The sequence below is a fragment of the Hesperophylax consimilis genome, chromosome 6, assembly GCF_061612785.1.
Source record: "Hesperophylax consimilis isolate HC1 chromosome 6, BYU_Hcon_1.0, whole genome shotgun sequence".
NCBI classification, from domain to species: Eukaryota; Metazoa; Arthropoda; class Insecta; order Trichoptera; family Limnephilidae; genus Hesperophylax; species Hesperophylax consimilis.
The window spans coordinates 40,589,149-40,610,582 of NC_142841.1; the positions used below are offsets into that span (position 1 = coordinate 40,589,149).

A 21,434-nucleotide genomic window follows, 5' to 3' on the forward strand; every position below is an offset into this window, starting at 1 on the left:
TGACAAAGTCTTTTGTTTAGGTGATCTCAGGAGCGAGATCTACACATTTTGCTGTTCCGATCCGAAGAATCCGGTTCGAGTTGCTCCAACCAAAAAATGTGACTTGAAGTTTGAAGGAAATCAAACATTCCAAAAATGGCTAAAATAAATACAGCAGCAATTTTTTTTAATAAACTGACGCATATTTTTTATGTGACGCCTCACAATAGTGCCCCCTGTCGGTAGAGTGTAAAGAAAAGTAACAATATCGCCACACTATTGGGCAGCTTTGTGAGGTATGCTAAATGTGGTATCTAAATGAAGGAGGAAACACAGATGCTTGTAGTTCGTTTCACGTACTAGCCGACCTACACAAAACGAGTTAAATAAAATACCCAGCTGTCATAAAGAATAGCGATAAGCGTTAACAATATAACGGCGACAGGGAAATTCATATCGTAGTTTTCGGTATTTTCACTCTCCAATTTTCCATATATTTATATTATATATTATAGCTAACTAAGTTAAGTCTTAAGACAGCACCGAGGACACTAGGAAACAGGTTGATGAGACTTACACAGATTTTCCTAAGGCTTTCGACAAAGTAAATCACAACATGCTATGAAATAGCTTTGGAAGATTGGTGCATATTCTTTTAAGTATTCTATTAAATAAATGTGACAGATTGTAAGCGTTCTCTCAGGGGTTAGTAGGTACACAAAGGCTCACATCTCGGGCCTCTGTTATTTATTTTGTGGATAAACGACATGAAACATGTTATTAGTCATTCTTATTTCCTCTTTTATAAAGTTAAAATGATGCTTTTTACATTATATATTTAATAGCTCTATAAAAATAATAATAATTCTTTCTCATTTGTGGAAAAACGAAGTTTTACTGTCAAATTCGGGAGACTGGCATAACTTGACATTTGGTTATACCTATCTACTGTAATAATTGTTCTAACATCGGTGTATGTAGGACTCGGTGTCGCCATTATAATGAAAAATAAACTGTCTGTGTATTGATGATATTTAAAAGTGCTTACTGTTAAGTACTGCCGCCTGATTAGTAAGGTCAGACAGCTGCTCGTACAGGTCCCTGAACTTAAGCCCCGTGTTCCTCCTCCACTCGGTCCAAGTGTGCTGCAGTTCCTCCCAGTCTCGACTTCTAGCCATTATCTGCACCAGGTCTGGCTGCAGCCTCAGCCCGCAGCGGAACGGCTCATTGTAGGCGCAGATCTGTGCGCCGTTGTAGACGGCGAGCATGTCGTTGATGAGACGATTGTACTGGAAGGTGAGGAATTGTTGAGTGTTTTTTTCAAAAGTTAATTGATCAAATTATGTCCGCATAAACAATTAGGAACCTACCTATATTTGTGGACTATCAATTTAGAAAGTAATTTGGTCCATTTGGTCTTTCATTTTGTTCATTGTTACATTCATGATCTATCCAATTGAAAATTCATTCTCTTGAACAATCGTTTTTTCCTTTCGGATAAATATTTTGGTTGTTTGATCGTTAATTTATCCATTTGGACACAAAGTTTATCCATTTGAAGATTATTTTTTTTAAATTTTGTCCAGTTTTGCCTGTTTTAACAATTCTCCGAGAGAATTAACTCTCCTGAATAATTAATTATTTATATTTATTTTGTCCAATAACCATAATTAACCACTATTTCGAAATATATTGCCTTATATGTATTCAGTTTTTATTTTAAATAATATAAAATAAATTGGGCTTAGTCAAGACTTAGAAGCAGCCCCTAGGGTTTAGCAGAAAAAAAAATGGCGGTGACGGGTTTATAATCCGCTAGTTAAATTAATTACCCTGTCGAGTTGATCTGGTGGAAGTGCTGCAGGTCCGATGGCGGACTGGAACCTCAACTGCCTCCAGAGGTTGATGTCGGTCAGTCTGTCTGTCTTCACTCCCTTTACCAGCTGCCAAAGGCCTCTCTGGAACACGCTATACCTTTGCTGGGCGTCCAACTGGAATAAAATAGGGAAAATAAGTTTTAGGTAGGTACCTACGTTTTTAATAAGGGTGCTCAATATTTATGAGGACCATTCAAACACGATATTCTGATATGGGACTTTTTTCACTTTAAAAAACGCTAGGTCTCGTCTTGTTTTCAACAAGAGGAAAAGCTTCGAATAAATGACGTATCTCGGGAAATACAATACCGGGCCCATACAATATATAATCAATATCGCAGACCAAAATTCAAGATTATCTTTTCTTTTTTTTCCATCGTATCTATAGTACTATTTCTTTATTGGTGTAGATTATATTTGACATTCAGGCAATTTAACACCAAGTCCACAACCAACTAGAGTGATATAATACGTTTTTGTTTTCTCACCCAAAGTACCTACTTAATTACACATGACGTTTACATTTCGGGTTTGTTTTGGTTCATTGTACAACCTGCATACTAATTTTTAGTGACGCAATTTTCATAATAACTGCAATGGTGCGTGTCGTTAGAACCCGAGTTAGAAACCATTGACATACAATTAACGTGATGGGCCACCTCCGTGCATTGAAGGAACCAATTCAAACAATACGTTTAAAACTCACAAAAATATTATATAATTTAAATCTCAAATAGAAAGCTGGATACAAAGCACAGGGAGATCAGAAATAGATAATATTCTGATAACAAATACAGACTGAAACCGGAATCAATCAAATACACTTAAAACTACCATGTAATATATTTATGTTTATTTAAAAAAAAACTACATACTATATTTATAATTACTTCATATTATCCATTCTACTAAATTTTAATAATATATAAATGAAATCCTCACCAAGGGAGATCCCAAAGAGGATATCATTATCTCCTTTTGTTAGAAAAAGAAAGATAATAATACATTTATTATTATTAAATAGTCAGTCTATTTAATTAATATGCCTGAGGTAAAAAAAAAAACACACAAATCAGCGGTAGCAATGATAATCAACATCAATCGTCACTATTTGCAAACTGTCGTTGATCGATGGCACTGACTTTATCACGTGACACTTCAGGACCAGGCCCTGAAGGTACTTTAGTCGGCCTTGCCAATCTATATAACTATATTTCAGTGGTTGGAGCTGTTTTCAACATAAAAAACGTTTAGCACAGTTTAGTTGACTCATTGGCGTGCTCTAATGAGGAATAACACTTTGGGCCCCTAGAGAAAGTAATCTATGTAAGTACGCACGAAACGAAAACAACCGGTAGGTTCAATTTTCCCTTTGTTTTGTCAAAGAAATATATAAACCATTCCTAACGCGTAGGTTTAAACTAAAGCAAGTTAAAATTTTAAGGAATTTTACCTTTTGCTAGTATATCTAAATACAAAACGTTGATGGGAAATAAGCGTCCTTTGCTATGTCTACTAGTATAGGACCTATAATAATATTTGGCTAATTTATATAGCGCCGTTTTCGTGAGAAATCACCTCAATACTATAGGTAATCAATACTTTGAATTTGAATAGGTACTTTCGCGATTTCAAAACTTACATTTTCGAATACCGAAAACGTGAAAATAAATCTGAAAAAAATCTTCCAAGCTACTTTTGGCACGGTTCCATGACAACTAAACACGGTGGCAATTCAACACACTTTCGAAAAGTGATATAGTCATTAAAAGCGATGAAAAAAAACTAACTTAAAAACCTTACCCAACGTAACCTGTTTAACCTAGTTTTTATTTATCACTTTTCAAAAGTGTGTTGATTTGTCATTGTATTGAAGTGTCGGGTTACCTTTAGGTATTACTTATCACTTATCACTTATACAAGAAGCCGACAATTTCAGAAACAGACAGTCCAAAGTTCAATAATTATCGACTGAGCAAATGAGCACAACGATACGTTTGGCATTTGATCTGTCAGTAAATTTATTTTTATGTTCCTTTTCCGACTCAAGATGGATATTGTTTTTATCCCACTAGAGTTCATATGCGAGAGGATCCTGCTACTAGCTGTCAAATTGGAATAGTCAATAATTATGGTACATATCTGAAGAAAGTTTGAAAAAATAATTATCATTGAGATAGTCACGTTTTTTTGACAAATTGTATAATTGTAGGTTAGCACTTCTCACTTACTTTTAACGTAACAATATACCCCAACTGAGGATGTCGTAATTCCACTGATTCAGGCTAGTTAATATATGTATATGTGAAACATTGTACACAAGTACAATATATTTATGTATCTAGGAACAATGTTTTGGTATTTGAAATATAGGTGTTTTAAAAACTTACAATTTAAATGTAATATCATTTCAACCTTGTCACGTAAGATTATGTTAAACTCATCTATTCGCTTTATGGTTTATTTATTATGCAAATTAACAACCCGGCACACCTTTACCTTGATTAACTACTAGGAATGCTATAGTACATGCTGCATCCATCTCGATCTGTCTTGAAACGATCTGCATCCATCGAGATGATTTATTATCAAGACCGTGGGAAAATCTAAACATGTTATGTATACGAGATAAAAGCTTATTCATTGATTATTAGTTCACAATACAATTATTATAATATACAAGGTGCCCTGTACTTGATGCGACATTATTGAAATTATTTGAGAAAATAAGGTAGACGAAAAATTCGTTGATGATAATAGTTTGTATTAATTTATTAGCTTTGAGTATGTACGGAGTAAATGTATTGATTTAAATAATTAACTAACTAATCATCATGCCGTTTCACGTAGGGGTAGGCAGAGAGAATATACCGCCACAGAATAATGTCTCGGCACGTACTCTTTGTTTCATTCACATTCATAAATCGACTCATACATACTCTCCTGTTATCCTGATACATGACCCGACTCAAGTATATGATTTTTCTACCATTTGCTTCACTGTCATATATTCTCCTTACAACCCTTTTCTTCGTTCATCCGCTATGCATGCCCAAACCACCTCACAATCATCCCTTTCTTAATGTTAACCGTTACACTAACTATTGTTATTATTTATTACTTACATCATAATTGCATTATTTACTACAAAGTTTTTCCAAAGATACGCCTGAAAGATCGTATTATTTAATTAGAGATACGCTACCAATTCGCTAGTATCTAGGGACGTAGGTGCCTATTACCACCTTACTTCGTTACTTCTACAGCGATAGAGGTAAATTGTTTATTTTACCTTTAGCCAACGCCTATAGTTAAATGGTTGATGTTCACACGACTTTTTTTGATGAATGTGTCTACTATATTAGATACCTAAGTACCTACTGTAAACCCAGTCCTATCATCGCTTCTTCAGCAGCGATACGGGGAAACTATTCCATCACATAGGTACTGTACTCAAATGATAAACTTTTTGGATTTTGGCGTTTACTCTATCACATTCTTAAATAATTCGCATCACATACCGTTTACCCTGTAAACTGGTTGTGATGACTATTAACATTACGCGCAGTTTCATTATTAAGATAATGCATTCAGATGAAAAAAAAATACGAAATGCACGTTGTAGTGTCATTAGATGCAATCTTGATGCTGACGTAAGTTGTTTTTTTTTGTCGCAGGCAGTAGGTACTAATTAACTGAAGCTGATATATGAAAAGGTTAAAAGGGCGTATATTTTAATGTTATGCATTCCTCAACAACAAAAACCTACAATGACCGACGTATCTTAAAACGTTAGTATAATAAACAAGAACACAATCAATTATTATAAGCATTAATTACTCACCTGAAATATGCATACAAATTGAAAATATCTCCGAGTAAAAATAAATGCCGCCGACGGGAATTGAACCCTCACTTTCTGATGTCCGGTCAGGTGCAATGGACCACTGAGCTACGTCAGCTTATTTCCAACCAGCCAAATAATTCAATATGTACAAGTACTTCAATCCATAATTACTGATTTTTATATTTTTTCACCTGTAAACAACCAAATTTATTTTTTATATTTACTCGGGAAATATTTTCAATTTGTGTAGATATTTCAGTTATAGTGAAAAACAGATACCTAGTTAACCAACTGTATTACTTAAATTTATATTTACTTTGTATAAAAGCCCACTGGGGTACGAATAAATAAATAAATGACTTATAAGGACCAGCTTTATTGAAAGCGGTGTTGATTAAGGGGTCCAGTCAAAACCTATTGTTATTATGTGGTCTAGCACGGTAAAATTGAAAACTTTACAATATCGGATCGATAAATGTAACTACCGATGATTTTATACCGCTTTCCCAAGCACGGTGGCGCTGTCGATATCCAGACCGATGTTGATAGTGTAAAATGACATACGCTGGCAACTGACATTCCTAAACGTCAGACGGCTACTTAAAAGTTAACAATACGAATAAATTGTCCAATTGAAATAATAATTTATACATTTGCAGTCCGCATGTACTTTTTGAAACTAAAAGGGGAGTTATCATATACATATAATAAACGACATTACCATTATAAATATGGATTCGATCCATGGAGGATGTGTTGGGTTTCTACTCAGGCGTCGCGAATTCAATCCTCAGGTAGGTAAGTCCTCCATCATTACACAAGCAATATTTTTCGATTTTAATTACTGTAATAGGAAGCTTTCAAATGTTGCCAGGTTATTCGTAACTGCGCGCAATAGTGAGATTATCCCAGTTACCAAAGAGGTAATTTTTTTTTGTTGGAGGTCAGGAAGGAAGAGATATGAGGAAGAATCAAGAAAGATTGGGAGAAAATAACTATTCAGATCTGCTTACTATACATGGCAAAAGCCATTACAATCTCAAAACTTGTTCTCCCATCACTTTAACTTTTGTCATAGATTAGCACCTTTCGGAGTTTTCAGGGACGCGGTTAGTTTTGTGGCTAGAACATTTCCCCTTGATATTAATGGCACATTATCATCATAATAAGACGATATTGTCTGAATGTGACAATGTCACAACATTAAACGGTTTGCTAACAAAGGGTAATGATACCCATGTAGAGAATAAATTGGCTGTACCCATAGTTGCGTACAGGAATACTTCGGGGTATTGTTTAAAACAGCATAAAATTTCGCAAGGCTGGCCTTGTTATTTGGAATCCTGCAAAAGCGTAATGGATACTTTAGAGAAACAATAAAGGTATCCGGAAAACATGAAATTAGTATAGATAATTATCATACCCTTAATCTTGAATACATATGGAAGAATTAATTAACCGATTTAATTCCGGAGATATTGTTTTCCTATGTAACAAAACCGATGTGAACTAGCGTCATAAAATTTCCGAAATTTTTTGCTGTCTTGAACGTCTTGAAAGGGCATATTAATGCATCAGTTCTTGGCTCGCAGTGTGATTTCACGTATGTGCCACGCAGTTTTGAAATAACCATTTGAAAGTTTAATAAAATTATAAAGAGAAGGAAATTGCTTAAAAAAGAAAAAAAACTGAAGTGTCGCATTATTTTGATGAAACTGTTTTCTAGCGAAAAACAATCTTTAATTTGATGTTGCAAGCAATGCATAATGAAATGTTGTGGTATTACTAATTCAATAAAACCTTCTGCATTTAGGAATAGCGTGTTCAAATAGGCAGATCTGAGTCGGGTATTCAGGTTACGTATATTAAAATATTAAATGATGCCCAAAGAGCCATTGTGTGCAATTGTTGCCGTAAATCTAAGTCATCACATAGCTAATAAATGTTTGAGATGTGGCTGAAATAGCATCAAAGTAAATGTGGACAAGGGCTGTTCGCAAGAAGGTACGACAACTAATGAAAATGCCAATAACTCATAAACTGAGAATCGTGGGACCTGCAGTAACTGAATATTGAAATACCTCAAACAATAGGAACTGACCAAATTACAGTAACAATAGTTGGATTCGGATGGTAAGACGCGGAGAAAGAACAGATTTGAGGTGTGGTTAAAATCATTGCAAATTTTAAAGGGAAACACACTGGTCGCTAGAAGGAACCACAATTTCTGACATTGCCAATAACTCACCATCTGTGGACCGTGGGACTAAAACGGAACATCAACAAAATGGTCCGACCACAATGTTACAGTGACAATTGTATAAATGGATTCAGATGGCAAACAAAAAGATACGATATGAAAATTCTAGGATACTTAAGGAGGATTATGTCCAACACTGAAAAGGTGGATTGTAAAACACACATTAATCTTATGAAAAAAATTACATAACTTAAATGAATAACGAGTAGCTAGACCTGGTGTTCCTAATGGCCAGTGTCCATCGGTTGTTGATTTCATTTTCGTTGAACTGTACCAAGAAAGAGGTCTCTCACACTCCCACGGTAATAATAGGAATTAATTCCGACATTCACCGCATTTTTTCCCTTTCAATATTTTTACCATTGTCAGATGGTACGAGTTAGCGACAATCGAAAGAGATACGCATAGTATTTACGAATGCGAGACTACCTACCTGAACTAGGCCAAAGACCATATTCTTCCTACCACTTCTACATTTTCTTCTTCTCATCCACCGTGTCCTTAAGTTTCTCACATTTTAGTTTGAGTTTTTTTATGTCAGGAAAGATGCCAGAGGACTACTCCATGTTGCAGATTGGAAGACGACGGCCGAGGACAGAGGGCGGTGGAGGCTCATGTTAAAGGAGGCCAACGCTCGAAATGGGCTGTAGCGCCATTGAAGAAGAAGTTTGAGTTTAACGTTTATATGAAATGGTTTTTTAAATTTTACATAAATATGTGTAGTTAGACCATTCAAAATTTTATCAATTTCACCATTAGATAAATGGCTGTAATATTTAACCAAACAACTTCCGACGAATATCACTGAATTTATAAAAATAGTGTCCAGATTTGAACATATTTGATATGTGATTTTTTTAATTAATGCGATATAAGTTAATTGCAATTTGTGCAATCATCGGTAAAGTTGAAACCTGGATCATAATAAATGATATATAAAGACGTCAATAAAAATTCTCATTTTTTGACACGCAGAGAAAACTTACTGACGTAAAATATTTTAATTTATTGTAAATCTGGTCACAATATTCGTTTTCCTGTTAAAAACGGGACTGCAGGCCTTTAACGAATGAATTGACGGGTTTCATATCAAACTATTATGAAACCCGTCAATTCATTATTAGTTAAGCACGAATACATTATGTGGAAGTTGGAACACGTATTCTTAAAAATTATAATGTTTTTCGCATTTCATCCATTATATTTACTAGAACAAGGCCATCCATTATATTTACTAGAATACGTGTTCAGATATATTCTGAATGACTAAAATTTTATCAGCATGCATGCACAGGTCACATTTTTAACAGTATTTTACTAAATCATCCGTACTCATTTTTCTCCGTGCAGTTTTCATACATTCGAATTGTTCAATAATTATAATAGTTACGTAAACGCTTACAAGTTATGCTGCATAAACATTTGCGAACCGAAACGCGAGCCGATCCTCGAATTATGGGAAAGGAACGAAGCAACAGGAAATGGAGCGAAACGCCGCTTGCGGTTGCTCCTTTCCCACAATTCGAGGCTCGGCTCGCGTTTCGGTTTGCAAATGTATACGCAGCATTACAGTAATAGAGACTAAGGCGCCTGAACGCTGTTTCAACATCAAAGTCAAGTGCATTTCGTAGTTGTTTCACGTACGGTGTTCTAATTATGTGTTGATTGAACCGTATGTACTTACAGTCTATTCACCTTTCCAACTTAAAATTTCACTTTTCATTGAACTTACTAAACACCGCATTATCAGCATGCATGAGACTTCCCTTCGAAAGGCATAATATTCACTTACTTCTATTTTCAAACAAACACATTAACTACGGTGTTTGAACGTGGGAATAAACGGTACAATCATTACTTTACCTCTCCAAGGTGCCTTCATAACAATGGAAAGGCATATTGATAAAACGGACCTCAGCAGAACGAGTATTCGAAGTTAAACCTTTATAACTATTGTCTCAACGTTTAAATTTCCAATGCAGAAATATCAATCATACTGCATTTCATTAATTTCGCATTGAGCTATTTATTTTCAATGACACTTTATAAAAATGATATAAATATACAAATGATAGGAAAAATTATGATTGATTTTGATGTTTTCATTTTAACTAATGTTATAAGATTACGTTGTGGCTGTTCTAGGACAATCGGTAATGTTAACTACAATGGTGATACAAATTAGCGGTTCAAAGTTCTAACAAGCAGAGATATTTTTATTCATAATTTTATGGATTTTATGGTTCACCATGCCAACATATAGCTAATCTAAACTATGAAGCAGAAATATAGTGAAAACTCTTACTGTACTCTTTAATCTGTTTAAAAAGTTTGGTCGAACAAAATATGAAGCTATTTTCAGCTGCTGACAACATCGTTTTCGTCTTGAGAAAAGGAACTTTGAAACATAGGCAATTCTGAAATTCACTTAGGTAGATAAATCTGGAAGGTTGTTAAAAACTTATTATTGTTTTAAGCCATATTGTGTACTAAAACATTGAAAATGTAAATGGATTTTGTAGATAGGTAAAAACCCTGACGTAATAAACGTTTGGTTTGACGCTTCGTGAAAACTTCCGAGTGAAACTGGCAAAATACATTCAACAATTGTTGAAAGATTACCATGATTGTTATTTTTTTGTTCGCTGATGAAATCAGGGGTGTTGTAGCTCTAGGTAACATTTTTATAGGTAACAGAGGACCTATATAATATGGTAACTAAATACTTACATAATATGATACAATATGTAAAATTGAAATTCCGCAAAACTTTCATCTTTTTTAAAAGAATTTAATGTGGGTAAATCGAATTTTATTCAAATAACGCGTAGATACGCTACATACCTATTAATTTACTATAAATATACTAACTTTGTTAACATATACATAACGATGTATCAAAAGGATACGATGTACATACCTGTTATCCTAAGATAGTGTTAGGTATACGTAAAGGCACAATATAAGTTCTCACGTTCTTGGGTTTTCACAGTCATTTACAATTCGTATTCACGTTTCTGTCAACGAAATATTATTTACAGTTGGAAATTGTTGCAAATTATGACGGCAATCAAACAATTTTCTTGAATATATTTAATTGGTTATTGATACAAGAATGTAGTTATATTTATCTGCAAAAGGATGGTTAATTTATTCGTTATTTAAAATAGTTATTTAACCCCTATTCATAAAAAAGGAGATAAAAGCGATATATCAAACTATAGACCAATTTGTATAATGTCTGCTTTACCGAAAGTTTTTGAGAAATTAGTCCTAGATATCATTGTAAAACCTATCAACAACATTATTGTTCCTAACCAACATGGCTTCATCACAGGTCGCTCTACCTTAAGTAATTTAATGATTTATGAAAATTACATATCTGAATCTCTGGGTCTCAAACAACAAGTGGACAGTATATACACTGACTTTAGTAAAGCTTTTGATAAGGTTCGACATCACATACTTATTTATAAACTTCGATCGTTGGCCATCAAAGGTAAATTATTGAGTTGGATTGTTAGTTATCTTAGCCATAGGGTGCTCAGTGTTAAGATTAATTCTGTACAATCTTATATATTCGAGGCCACAAGTGGGGTTCCTCAAGGGTCCCACCTCGGCCCAATATTTTTCTTATTATTCATCAATGACATTGTTGACCAATTTAATGATGTAGAAGTTCTGCTATTTGCTGACGACTTAAAAATATATAAAAGAATACAAAATGTATCCGATTGTCAAATTTTACAGTGTAATTTAGAACAACTTCATCAATGGTGTGAACAAAATGATTTATTTTTGAACATTCAGAAATGTCAAGTAATACGATTTTCCAAAACTCGTTATAATATATTACATGAATATACATTAAATAATATTAAATTAATACCAGTATCACATATTCGTGACTTGGGTGTAATATTCGTTGAAAACTTGTCATTCATTAAACACATCAACTATATAACTAATAAGGCTTTAAAGATGCTTGGCTTCCTTTGCAGAACTTTAACCGATTTTAAGTCCATAGATTGTATGAGAACCCTCTATACTTCATTAGTCAGAAGTCAATTGGAGTATAATTCACCTATTTGGTCCCCTTTATATAAAGTTCACTCCAATAATATAGAAAGAGTTCAGCACAAATTTCTTAAGTATGTAAATTTTAAGCTCGGAATTCCTATTGATTACATTAATTATGTCAGTTTGATGAATCAATTGCATCTAATAACACTGTCTGACAGGAGAATTATTTCAGACCTGGTTGTGTTACACAGAGTCATTAACAACTTAATTGATAGTCCTGCCATCCTTGCCACTATTAAACTACATGTGCCGACTAGGAATACAAGGCAAAATATAACATTCTTCTGTAATACATACTCGACCAACTATCAGACACACTCACTGACCAATAGGATGCATGATCTGGGCAACAAGTATGGGGGTGTTATTGATTTATTTATTGACTCCATACATAGAATTAAGCATAATCTACATCAACACTTTGTTGAATCCTACAAATTAGAGTAGCTTTGGTAAATTAGTTTTAATGATTTGTTTTATATGTAATGTTGTTGTAATTTCTTTTTTACTTTATGTTATTTTTTTCCTTCCTTAAAATGGATTACATCTATTTACTGTCAATATCTCCTGTATAATACATATTCTCTTATTGTACTGCATCATGTATCACTTCTATGTAAAAGCCTTTTTAGGCGTATATATATATAAATAAATAAATAAATTCGTTGATAATCGAAATTATGTTTCGGATACCTAGTTATACTACTTATTTATATTATATTTATTTATACTATCTATGCAAAAATGAAGAAAAAAAACATAATATCGTAGCGTGTTGAATCGTGTTGAATGATCACCATTCTGAAGAAAAACGTAGATAGAAATGCCTTAAACTATGACCAAATCTTAACATGCAGGTAGGTGCTTCTTAATCTTCCTTTTCCCCATCTTCTTCCCTTCCCCAATCCCTTCAGCATCACATCATAGCCCCATGGATGATGCCATAGTCTCATCGTTTCCGGACGATTAAGAGCAGTCAGGAATCTTATGTGGTTTTTTCATAAAAGAGTTTGCACTTGCAGGAGATTCTTGCTCAGATGCGAATTCCAACCCTTAGCACTACTTAAAAGGGGATGACGAGAAAGGAGTATTAATATCGTGGAGCCTGCAATCGATATTATATTAACATTGGGTACAATAAAACCGAATGCGCCATGTTTTAACTTCGTAAAATCAATACATAATCGTTACAACATAATTGATTAAACACAAATTGAACTGGTATAACGTAATTACAGCACGGTCGAATAATTAATATATTTGCTAGAGCAAGTAATAATTCCAACAGTCATACTTATAATAAGAACGGATTTCTTGGAAAAGGGCATCTTTATTGCTACTACAATAACATAATGCATTCCTTTTGTAGTTAATATATAACCACATACACAAATAGTGAAGGTTTATTATGTGGGTGTGGTGAGCGTTATAGTTAAATTACACATTGGATTGTATTGTTACAAGTTGGAGTAGTCTTCTGTCATGAGCTCGTCATTTTAAATTACGGCTTCTAGAATACTCCACGGCGCTGAGCGGCATTAATGGATGAATGGATCCCTGGAAAAGTCGGAAATTCTGAGGCGACACCATTGAAAACGCCTCGCATTTCGTAATCTATGAGAAGAACATTAGACAAACGGTGCATTGTTTATGGCGTCTCCTCGCTGAGGTAACGCCTTGATAGTTCTTTGACAATAATATGAAAAGCTTACAGTTGCATGATAGCACGACAGTCATCGAAACAAAAACAACTACAATGATTCCATTTAATCAAACTGGTTTTGTGAAATTTATCAAAAATAACATTAAAATAAATATTATATAGTATTTGTGGATTTGTGAGATTCATACCTACGAGAATTATTCGTGTCCATGGCCAGAATAGAAAAACAGTACAAAAATAAGCTTTTTATCACACAGTTGAACGTTAGCTATTTTACATACAAGTATTTGAATTTCACTTTAGTTTTCGGTAATCAATGGACGTAAATCTTGGAAGAGGAAATTAACACACTTTCCGATATCCGATCGAGTTCAAACTCTGCAAATGGACTCGTTTCTGATCACAATGCATTTTATAAGCTCTTGGTGTCCAATCACGTACACACGCGCGAACAATTGCGCAATTCTCTGAAATCGGACGAAATTACAACCCATATACGAAATAAATGACAGTCCTACACGATCGGTATCTGGCAAAGTCTGTAACGCGGTAACTCCTGTTCCTGGGAATGAAGGTTCAATCCTCAGCCAAACCCGGTTCTTTTTTGCTCTCAAATTATAAGAGGGTCTCCCCAAACCAGCCTCTCCCGATCTGACACACCAACCAGCTGAACACACCCCCTCCCGACGAACTCGGTCACACCTGCTAAATCACCAAACGTAGCGAACCACTTGAGCTGACCTATGGCAGAGGCGTTGGTTTTTCAATAAATGGTTCACGGGGCTATTTGATAGATGTATCGTAGATACAAAAAAAACTTTATTATTTTATGGGTTGATTTTTTTAAATTTAATTTCTTGAACGCACTTCAAGGTTCCGATCCGCTACATTTATCTCAACCATAAATAATTTTTTCACAGTTTAATTATATGCTAATATTTTTGAATCATAAGACATCTGAAATCATCAACCAGAAGGTCAAACCACACCGAAATACGTGTTCAGGACTGTCAACAAGTAATAAACACATTTTCGTTTTATTTAGACCTTTTTGGAGATCAAACGTGACAATGTTTAATCATGGTCCTTTGTACCCAATTTCAGATGTGTTTCATAAACCTATATTTAACAATGTTTTGACCTTCGTAACAAAGTCATTTGTTACAGATCGTCATGAAATACAAATGATGTTTTAAATATAAAGTAAAGCAAGAAATTGGCCTTAGTAGGTCCATTTATGACAACAAAAAATGCATCGATGTTATTAATATTATAGTATGGCGGAAATATTATAATTTAGAGTCAGAGTATACCTGATTTACTTAATAACCTAATTGTGTCGAAACAGGAAGATAATGTGAGGACCAGAAATGATTTCAATGTTAAAATAATTGTAAATTAATTTTTCACCTCGATTTGTAAAAAAACTTAAATTCTATACGACTTTTTTATATAGCCACTACTATTAATCATCACATCACTGAAGTAAGTTGAACGCTACCAAACTTTGCTTAACCCTTCAATCTAATTTGTTCGATTTTGGGAACAACTCTTATGGTCTCATAGAAATCGATGTATCTCCCTTACTGTCATGGTGAGAAATATGATCTAAACGCTGTTAGAAAGGGAAAACACCACGCTTTATATTAAAATAGATAAAGAAACTATACGAATATAATTACAGATTAAATAAAATTTGCACTTATGTAACCAAAGTCTTAGTAAGTTTCTTGAACAAAAATTATGAAACTTTGTGAATTTATTATAAAATATTTTAGATGAATGACAAAAAAATAAATTGATAGAAACGTTTGTGATACATTTTTCTAATAAATTTTGGGTAAATGGTTATAGTTTTTCGTCATCAGTAAGTAAGTTAAACAATTTTTTTGTTAGCTTTCAGAATTTTAATAGGGTAAGTCCGGAGGAGTTATAGCCATAGCTTTTTAGGACATTTTTTCTTTAGCTGTATCAAATAAAATTTCACTGATTGTTGTATTCAAAACTTTATTTGTTTTAAAACATAATTCTTCAGTAGTTCTTCAATTATAAAAGAGATAAAGGGTGAAAAAATTACAGCAAAAAAACTTAACTGGCCATCGCCGCTGGAGTGTCAGGTTCAGATTATGTAAGACGAAGAAATCATATATGTAATACAATCAACACAACAACACACAGATAATAAACATAAATATGAGGAAATCAACAAACATGAAGATGAGGAAATCAATCATGAAGACGTGGTCTACAAACATAAATATGTGGAAATCGACAAACATAAGGGTGAGGAAGTCGATCATGAAATATTGATTTAGACAAGCCATAAAGTATGTTTAATTAATCAATAAAAAAATGAATTATAATTTGATATTCAATTTTTCTCTTGATGCCAAAATTATTGATAATCATTTTACATAGATACAATTATTGTAAAAAATAACAATAGTGCTTTCTCCAGATTGAACTCTAAACATAAATAGTATAAAATACAATAGTAAAACGTACAGTTCACACCACAAGGGAAGTGGGAACTGAGACGTGTGGTGGAAAACGGAGGAAAAGACGTTTCCGTGTAAATACTGAATAGAAAACATGTAGGTACATTTTGTTTTTTCATTTTGCATGACCGATAAATAGTAATGTTTTTCAGTCATGAAAAATCGTAACGTTTAAACCAGCCTTTATACCCCCTTCATAATTATCTCCTTCGATTCTAAATAATATGATCGCCCCTTTCATCTTGTTTATTATCCTTACATCGAGTACGAATTCTTTTCAGTTCTCCAGATTCTCATCATTTGTAACATATTTTTTTTGCTCTTCTATTCTTTCGCATTTCCTTCGTTTCATGTCTCCTGCCATGCACCAGTGTTGGCATCCTAACTTCTTGTGAACTGCTAGCCTAGCTTACTTCGACAACTTTATGTGTTAGCGTCTAATAATAAATATGTTTTCTTGTTATAAATATGCAATCTCAAGGTAGCGACAAGAACATAGATTCCGTGCTTTTATCACCTACTGCTTGTAATTATATGGTTTTATGTCCCTGTCTTATAAGGACTGCATTAATAATAATTGTTGTTGAACTTTGAATCCTTTGCCAATAAACATTATTAGCCAGTTAAAACCCAAATAGAAGTTGTTAGTAGAAGTAGAATAAGCAGCGTTTCTGGACGAACCGATTTTTGCAGAACGTCCCGTTTTTTTAAGTAAAAGTTGATTTGTCACCCGCTGGTGATTTTATATTTAATAACAAAATGCTTTAATATTTAAGAAATGCAGTTCTTTTATCTCGAGAAAATCATATTTTATATGTCAATCGTGATATAACTCAGATTCATAGATATGTGGCGAAATAAGACCTCCTTTTAGTATGAATTCTGCACAAGGATCCCAACTGCTTCTAACCTAGTAGCTGAAGGTAGTGAGGCGGGGAAGAAAAAAGTATCTGTTAATTCCGATCTGGTTCAAGCAACGTTTCTGTTCTAAATTGCGGTTTTTCGCCTGGGCGGTATTGACAGTATCTACCACTCCGGAACTTTAATGATTCAACTCGTGAAATAACACAAATTAATCAAATACAATATTTATTTCTATATTGATTTTTTTTAATGTATTTACTTAAATGTAAACTTTTATGGGTAGGCAGAGCATTGCACACACCGCTCTGTCCAGCTGAAATAAAAATTATTTTTATTATTATTTATTATATTGGAATAACTTATTTTTTAATATATTTTAATGATTATACCCATCAATGTAATATATCATAAAATAAGAAGATAATACTAATAAATCAATATGAAATATGAAACAGAACAATACACAGAAAAATAAAAGGTAACGGTCTCAGCTGGGAATCGAACCCAGGATATACTATGTCTTATCTCTAACCACTCGACCTAATTATTCCATGTCATTTTTGTCGATCTCATATTTTAAATTCAGAAATGACAATATTATCTACTAATTAATTTTCCATATTTTTGGTGGCCAACTTTTTGAATGATTACAAAGTTCTAAATAATTTATTTGTAACCTAGATAGTGTCTCGGATAAACACCTGTAATATCCAAACGATTAATGCGACTTTTCGTCGTTAATTTTTTTAAATAGTTAGATTGCGCTCATCATTAGTCACAACCCAACAGATTATATGTTATTTAACATATCCAGATTATAATACTAACTTACTTCTAATCCAAAAGTTACACATTCTTGGCAAACCTTATGAGGATCTTTGAAGTTTTTCTAACTCGTACCAATAGTGGCTTATGAATAGAACCTTGCAATATTCTGGTATGCGGTAAACCAACACGAATGCTCCATTTGCTCGGGCTTGAATTGAGATTTTTGTTTTCTTCCGATCTAGTTCAACGGTGAAGTTCGGCATATTATGTGAAATTCACGAACGTGAAAAGAAATTTGGTCCCTGAGCTAAGCGCGTAGATACTAAAGGTGTCGCAATATATCGTTTCACTTGAACTACTTATTTTTTGTTACAAACACGCTAAACTGAATATGAAACCTGATGATTTTTATTACCACTGTTGTTTCCCATAGAGTTATTATAAAGGGGAATGAAAACTAATGTTGGTAATGGTATACTAACTTAGTTGACTTCTTCACAGCACTCACACAGATGCATAACTTATATAGAGTGTTTCTTTTAGACTTAATTACCTAAACTAAAATTTAAAAAACGATTCCTTTTGAGAGTAAATAAATTTGAGGTTATCCATTAACATGTTGTTTGTATGTACATCACCATATATCTATTTTTGTATAAACACATACTGGTTTTGGAACAACCGTTCCTTCCGCAGGGCAATATATATTTTGCCCTGAGGAAGGAGCGGTTGTGAGGAAGGACCGAAACCGGTCAGCGTTTATCAGAAATAAATAAATGGTGGTTAATAAAAAGATGCACTGTTAAATCTTTGAAAACAATTAATGCCTATTTTACATTATAGTGATTTGTTTTTGGGGTATTATGCCGTGTTGAGCTACCTCCTTCTTTAGTCAACGTTGGCTAAAGAAGGAGGTAGTGCAACACGGCATAATACCCCAAAAACACATTACTATAATACTTTTGGCCGTGAAAATCTCAAAGCTCATTTTAAAATTTAGAGTTCGTAGCCAAAGCGTGTTGAAGTTAAATATAATGTATTTTGATATGCCGATTATTGTTTTTGTTCATTGATAGTAAAATACTGAATATAATACTGTTTATCGGAATGTGATCCATAATGGAATCTTCAGGACTGAATTCAAATTTGCTGTCCCTTTTCCGCTATTCACAATAAGTAGACTTAAACAAGACAAAGGACATCGCGCATAACGAAATAATATAGGGAATTGAATACATATTTTTTATGCTAGTACTATCGGCATCTAACATTATCTCTCTATCTATATATATCCGTTATAAGTAGTATAAGTAGTTCAAAGAAAATAAGATTAGAAGTAAAATATAAAAATTGTAGCAGAAAAACTGACACAAATAAATATATTAAACAATCGAACTTAAAATAATAAAAACTTATTATTTCACTTGTGAAATAGTGCACCCGATCGAACTGAATTCGATAATTATTTATTTATTTGTAAACAACTAACATCTTTTACATATGATAAATATGATATGAATAGGACACGCTGTAAGCTTCCTAACAATATTATTTTATTGTACATCGTAAACACTTACTGTCCCTATTCCGCTACTGACGATAAGTAGGCGTTATCAAGAGGCTGTACCTCGCTAGTGGAATCGTATACCGATGCACAAATACTGCCTTATTGCATAATGCCTTTTTATTGCAGCCAATTCTTGCTGCTTTACCTATACATAGGTACTATGGACTTGACGGTGGTTTTGTCGTTTTGAAAAACTGTAACAAAATTTATTAATATGTCTAGTTGAGTTCATCCATTCATGAGACTTGTATCAATATTTCGCCATGATTTTACCTAAAGTAGATAGCAAATATTTCATTCACTTGGTCGTGTCATGTCTTCCACGGGCGACACCGACTTCTGTTACCATTCACATTTGCATCATATATTATTTCTTATTTGTTTATAAAAATTAAAAAAAAACGCAACTACATAACAAACAGAACTTATCGATGAAAAGACAAAAAAGTATCCAACATCAAATTTGGTTTCCGAAAATAACGGAAATGGTAAACCAATTTTGTTTTGTTGTAATATCAAGAGTTGGATTCCCCATGAAATAAAACAATCTGATCAGAAAGGGGTCCAATTGTTCTTGCAAAAAAAATAGAAACGTTCTGATAATTTCTTTTAAAAAATATAGAAATTACTTCTCGTGTAAACATTATTTAACAAACAAGAGTTGATCCTATTTAATTTAACGAACGGGTATTTTGTGAACAGTAAAAGTTTTATTTCCCAAGCGTTGAAATATTTCAACGCAGTAAGAACCAGTTCTAAGTGAGTAAACTTTTTGAAAAATTAAAATGCATTATCACTTAAAAATTAGGGAGGACAAAGATTTACCGGTTTCAAGCAGCAGGTAGTAACTTAGACTATCAAATAATATATTTAATTTTGATATAAAAGCTAGCAAAATCTTATCGATAAATTTTTAACAGTGTCAATCATATTTCCAAGACGGGTTGTATCTCTAGCTCCCATGATACATGCAGGCTGATGTTTTCATGGCAGATACCGCATAGCACATGTAACGTGTAAATTAAATGGTTTCCATTGTCTCGAGTGATTTGCAAACTGTGAGTCCCAAGGATGTCCAATTTTCCTCACAGGCATAAAGCACCTTGACACATCAGCACAACTGTAGGCTCTATTCTCGATAATACGTCCTGTCACGTGGAAAACCATTCAGGCTCCGCATTGGAAGATTAATAATTCAGACGGTGAAATATCAGTTTCACACGTTTAACGAACAATTGAAGCGTTTTTGACATTCATTTTACCACAATTGAGTTGACATTATGTTCAATCTGTTTTCAAGTTTAAATTTAATCAAAATACTTGGTGACAAAATAAATTTTGAAAGTGCAGTTAGTTAGTGAGTTTTTGGTCATATGCCAATAAAAGCTGAAACTCTCGTAGATAGATCTTAGTTTGGTTCATTTAGTAACATAGCACAACTATGATGACTGTTGTATACTGTACCTACCCACCCCATCTCCTTCCCCTTCACACTACCTTCAGCCTCACAACATACCCCTATTGGAGGTGCCATAGTCTCACTGGCTCTAGACAGTTGGAAGCATTTGGAATTCGCATTACAGAAATAAAGATTACAACGGAACTGATTTGGGTTACTCATCTGATTTAGATATTGTCCAAATATTACGTCAATCATTCAGAAAGAACCAACGTATGTGCGAGGTATTCTAAGATAATTACTATGCAGAAAAAACAAGGAATGTTAAGTGTGAGAAAGCGAATAATTCACAATACCCTTAAATTTATATTTAAGTTAAATAATAAGATGCTCCCAAATAAATGTTTAAGAATGTTAATTTTAATTTCGGAATACATGGCTACCCCACGAGAAACTGTGGAAATTTTAGACTTACAAAAACAAATTTGTTGGGAACCCAAAATAATCTCTATTTTAAAGGATTTAAGATATTTAATGAATTACCGACAGATGTTAAAGAAGCTAAAATCCTTGCTGCTTTTCGTGGGTTATGCCTTAATACGATAAAGAATAAGTTTTAGATGTATTGT

At 33.5% G+C, this 21,434-nt stretch overlaps 1 protein-coding gene across 1 annotated transcript in view; it reads right to left on the minus strand.

Annotated features, from left to right (window-relative positions):
* Positions 1–21,434, minus strand: part of Ance-3 (angiotensin-converting enzyme Ance-3) — a 220,325-nt gene that overhangs the window by 188,523 nt on the left and 10,368 nt on the right. The window contains exons 3-4 of the mRNA XM_089632689.1: positions 1,812–1,970; positions 1,028–1,268 (exon numbers count right to left, since the gene is read on the minus strand). Of these exons, the coding sequence (XP_089488815.1) occupies positions 1,028–1,268; positions 1,812–1,970 (400 nt within the window). The remainder of the gene's footprint in view (positions 1–1,027; positions 1,269–1,811; positions 1,971–21,434) is intronic.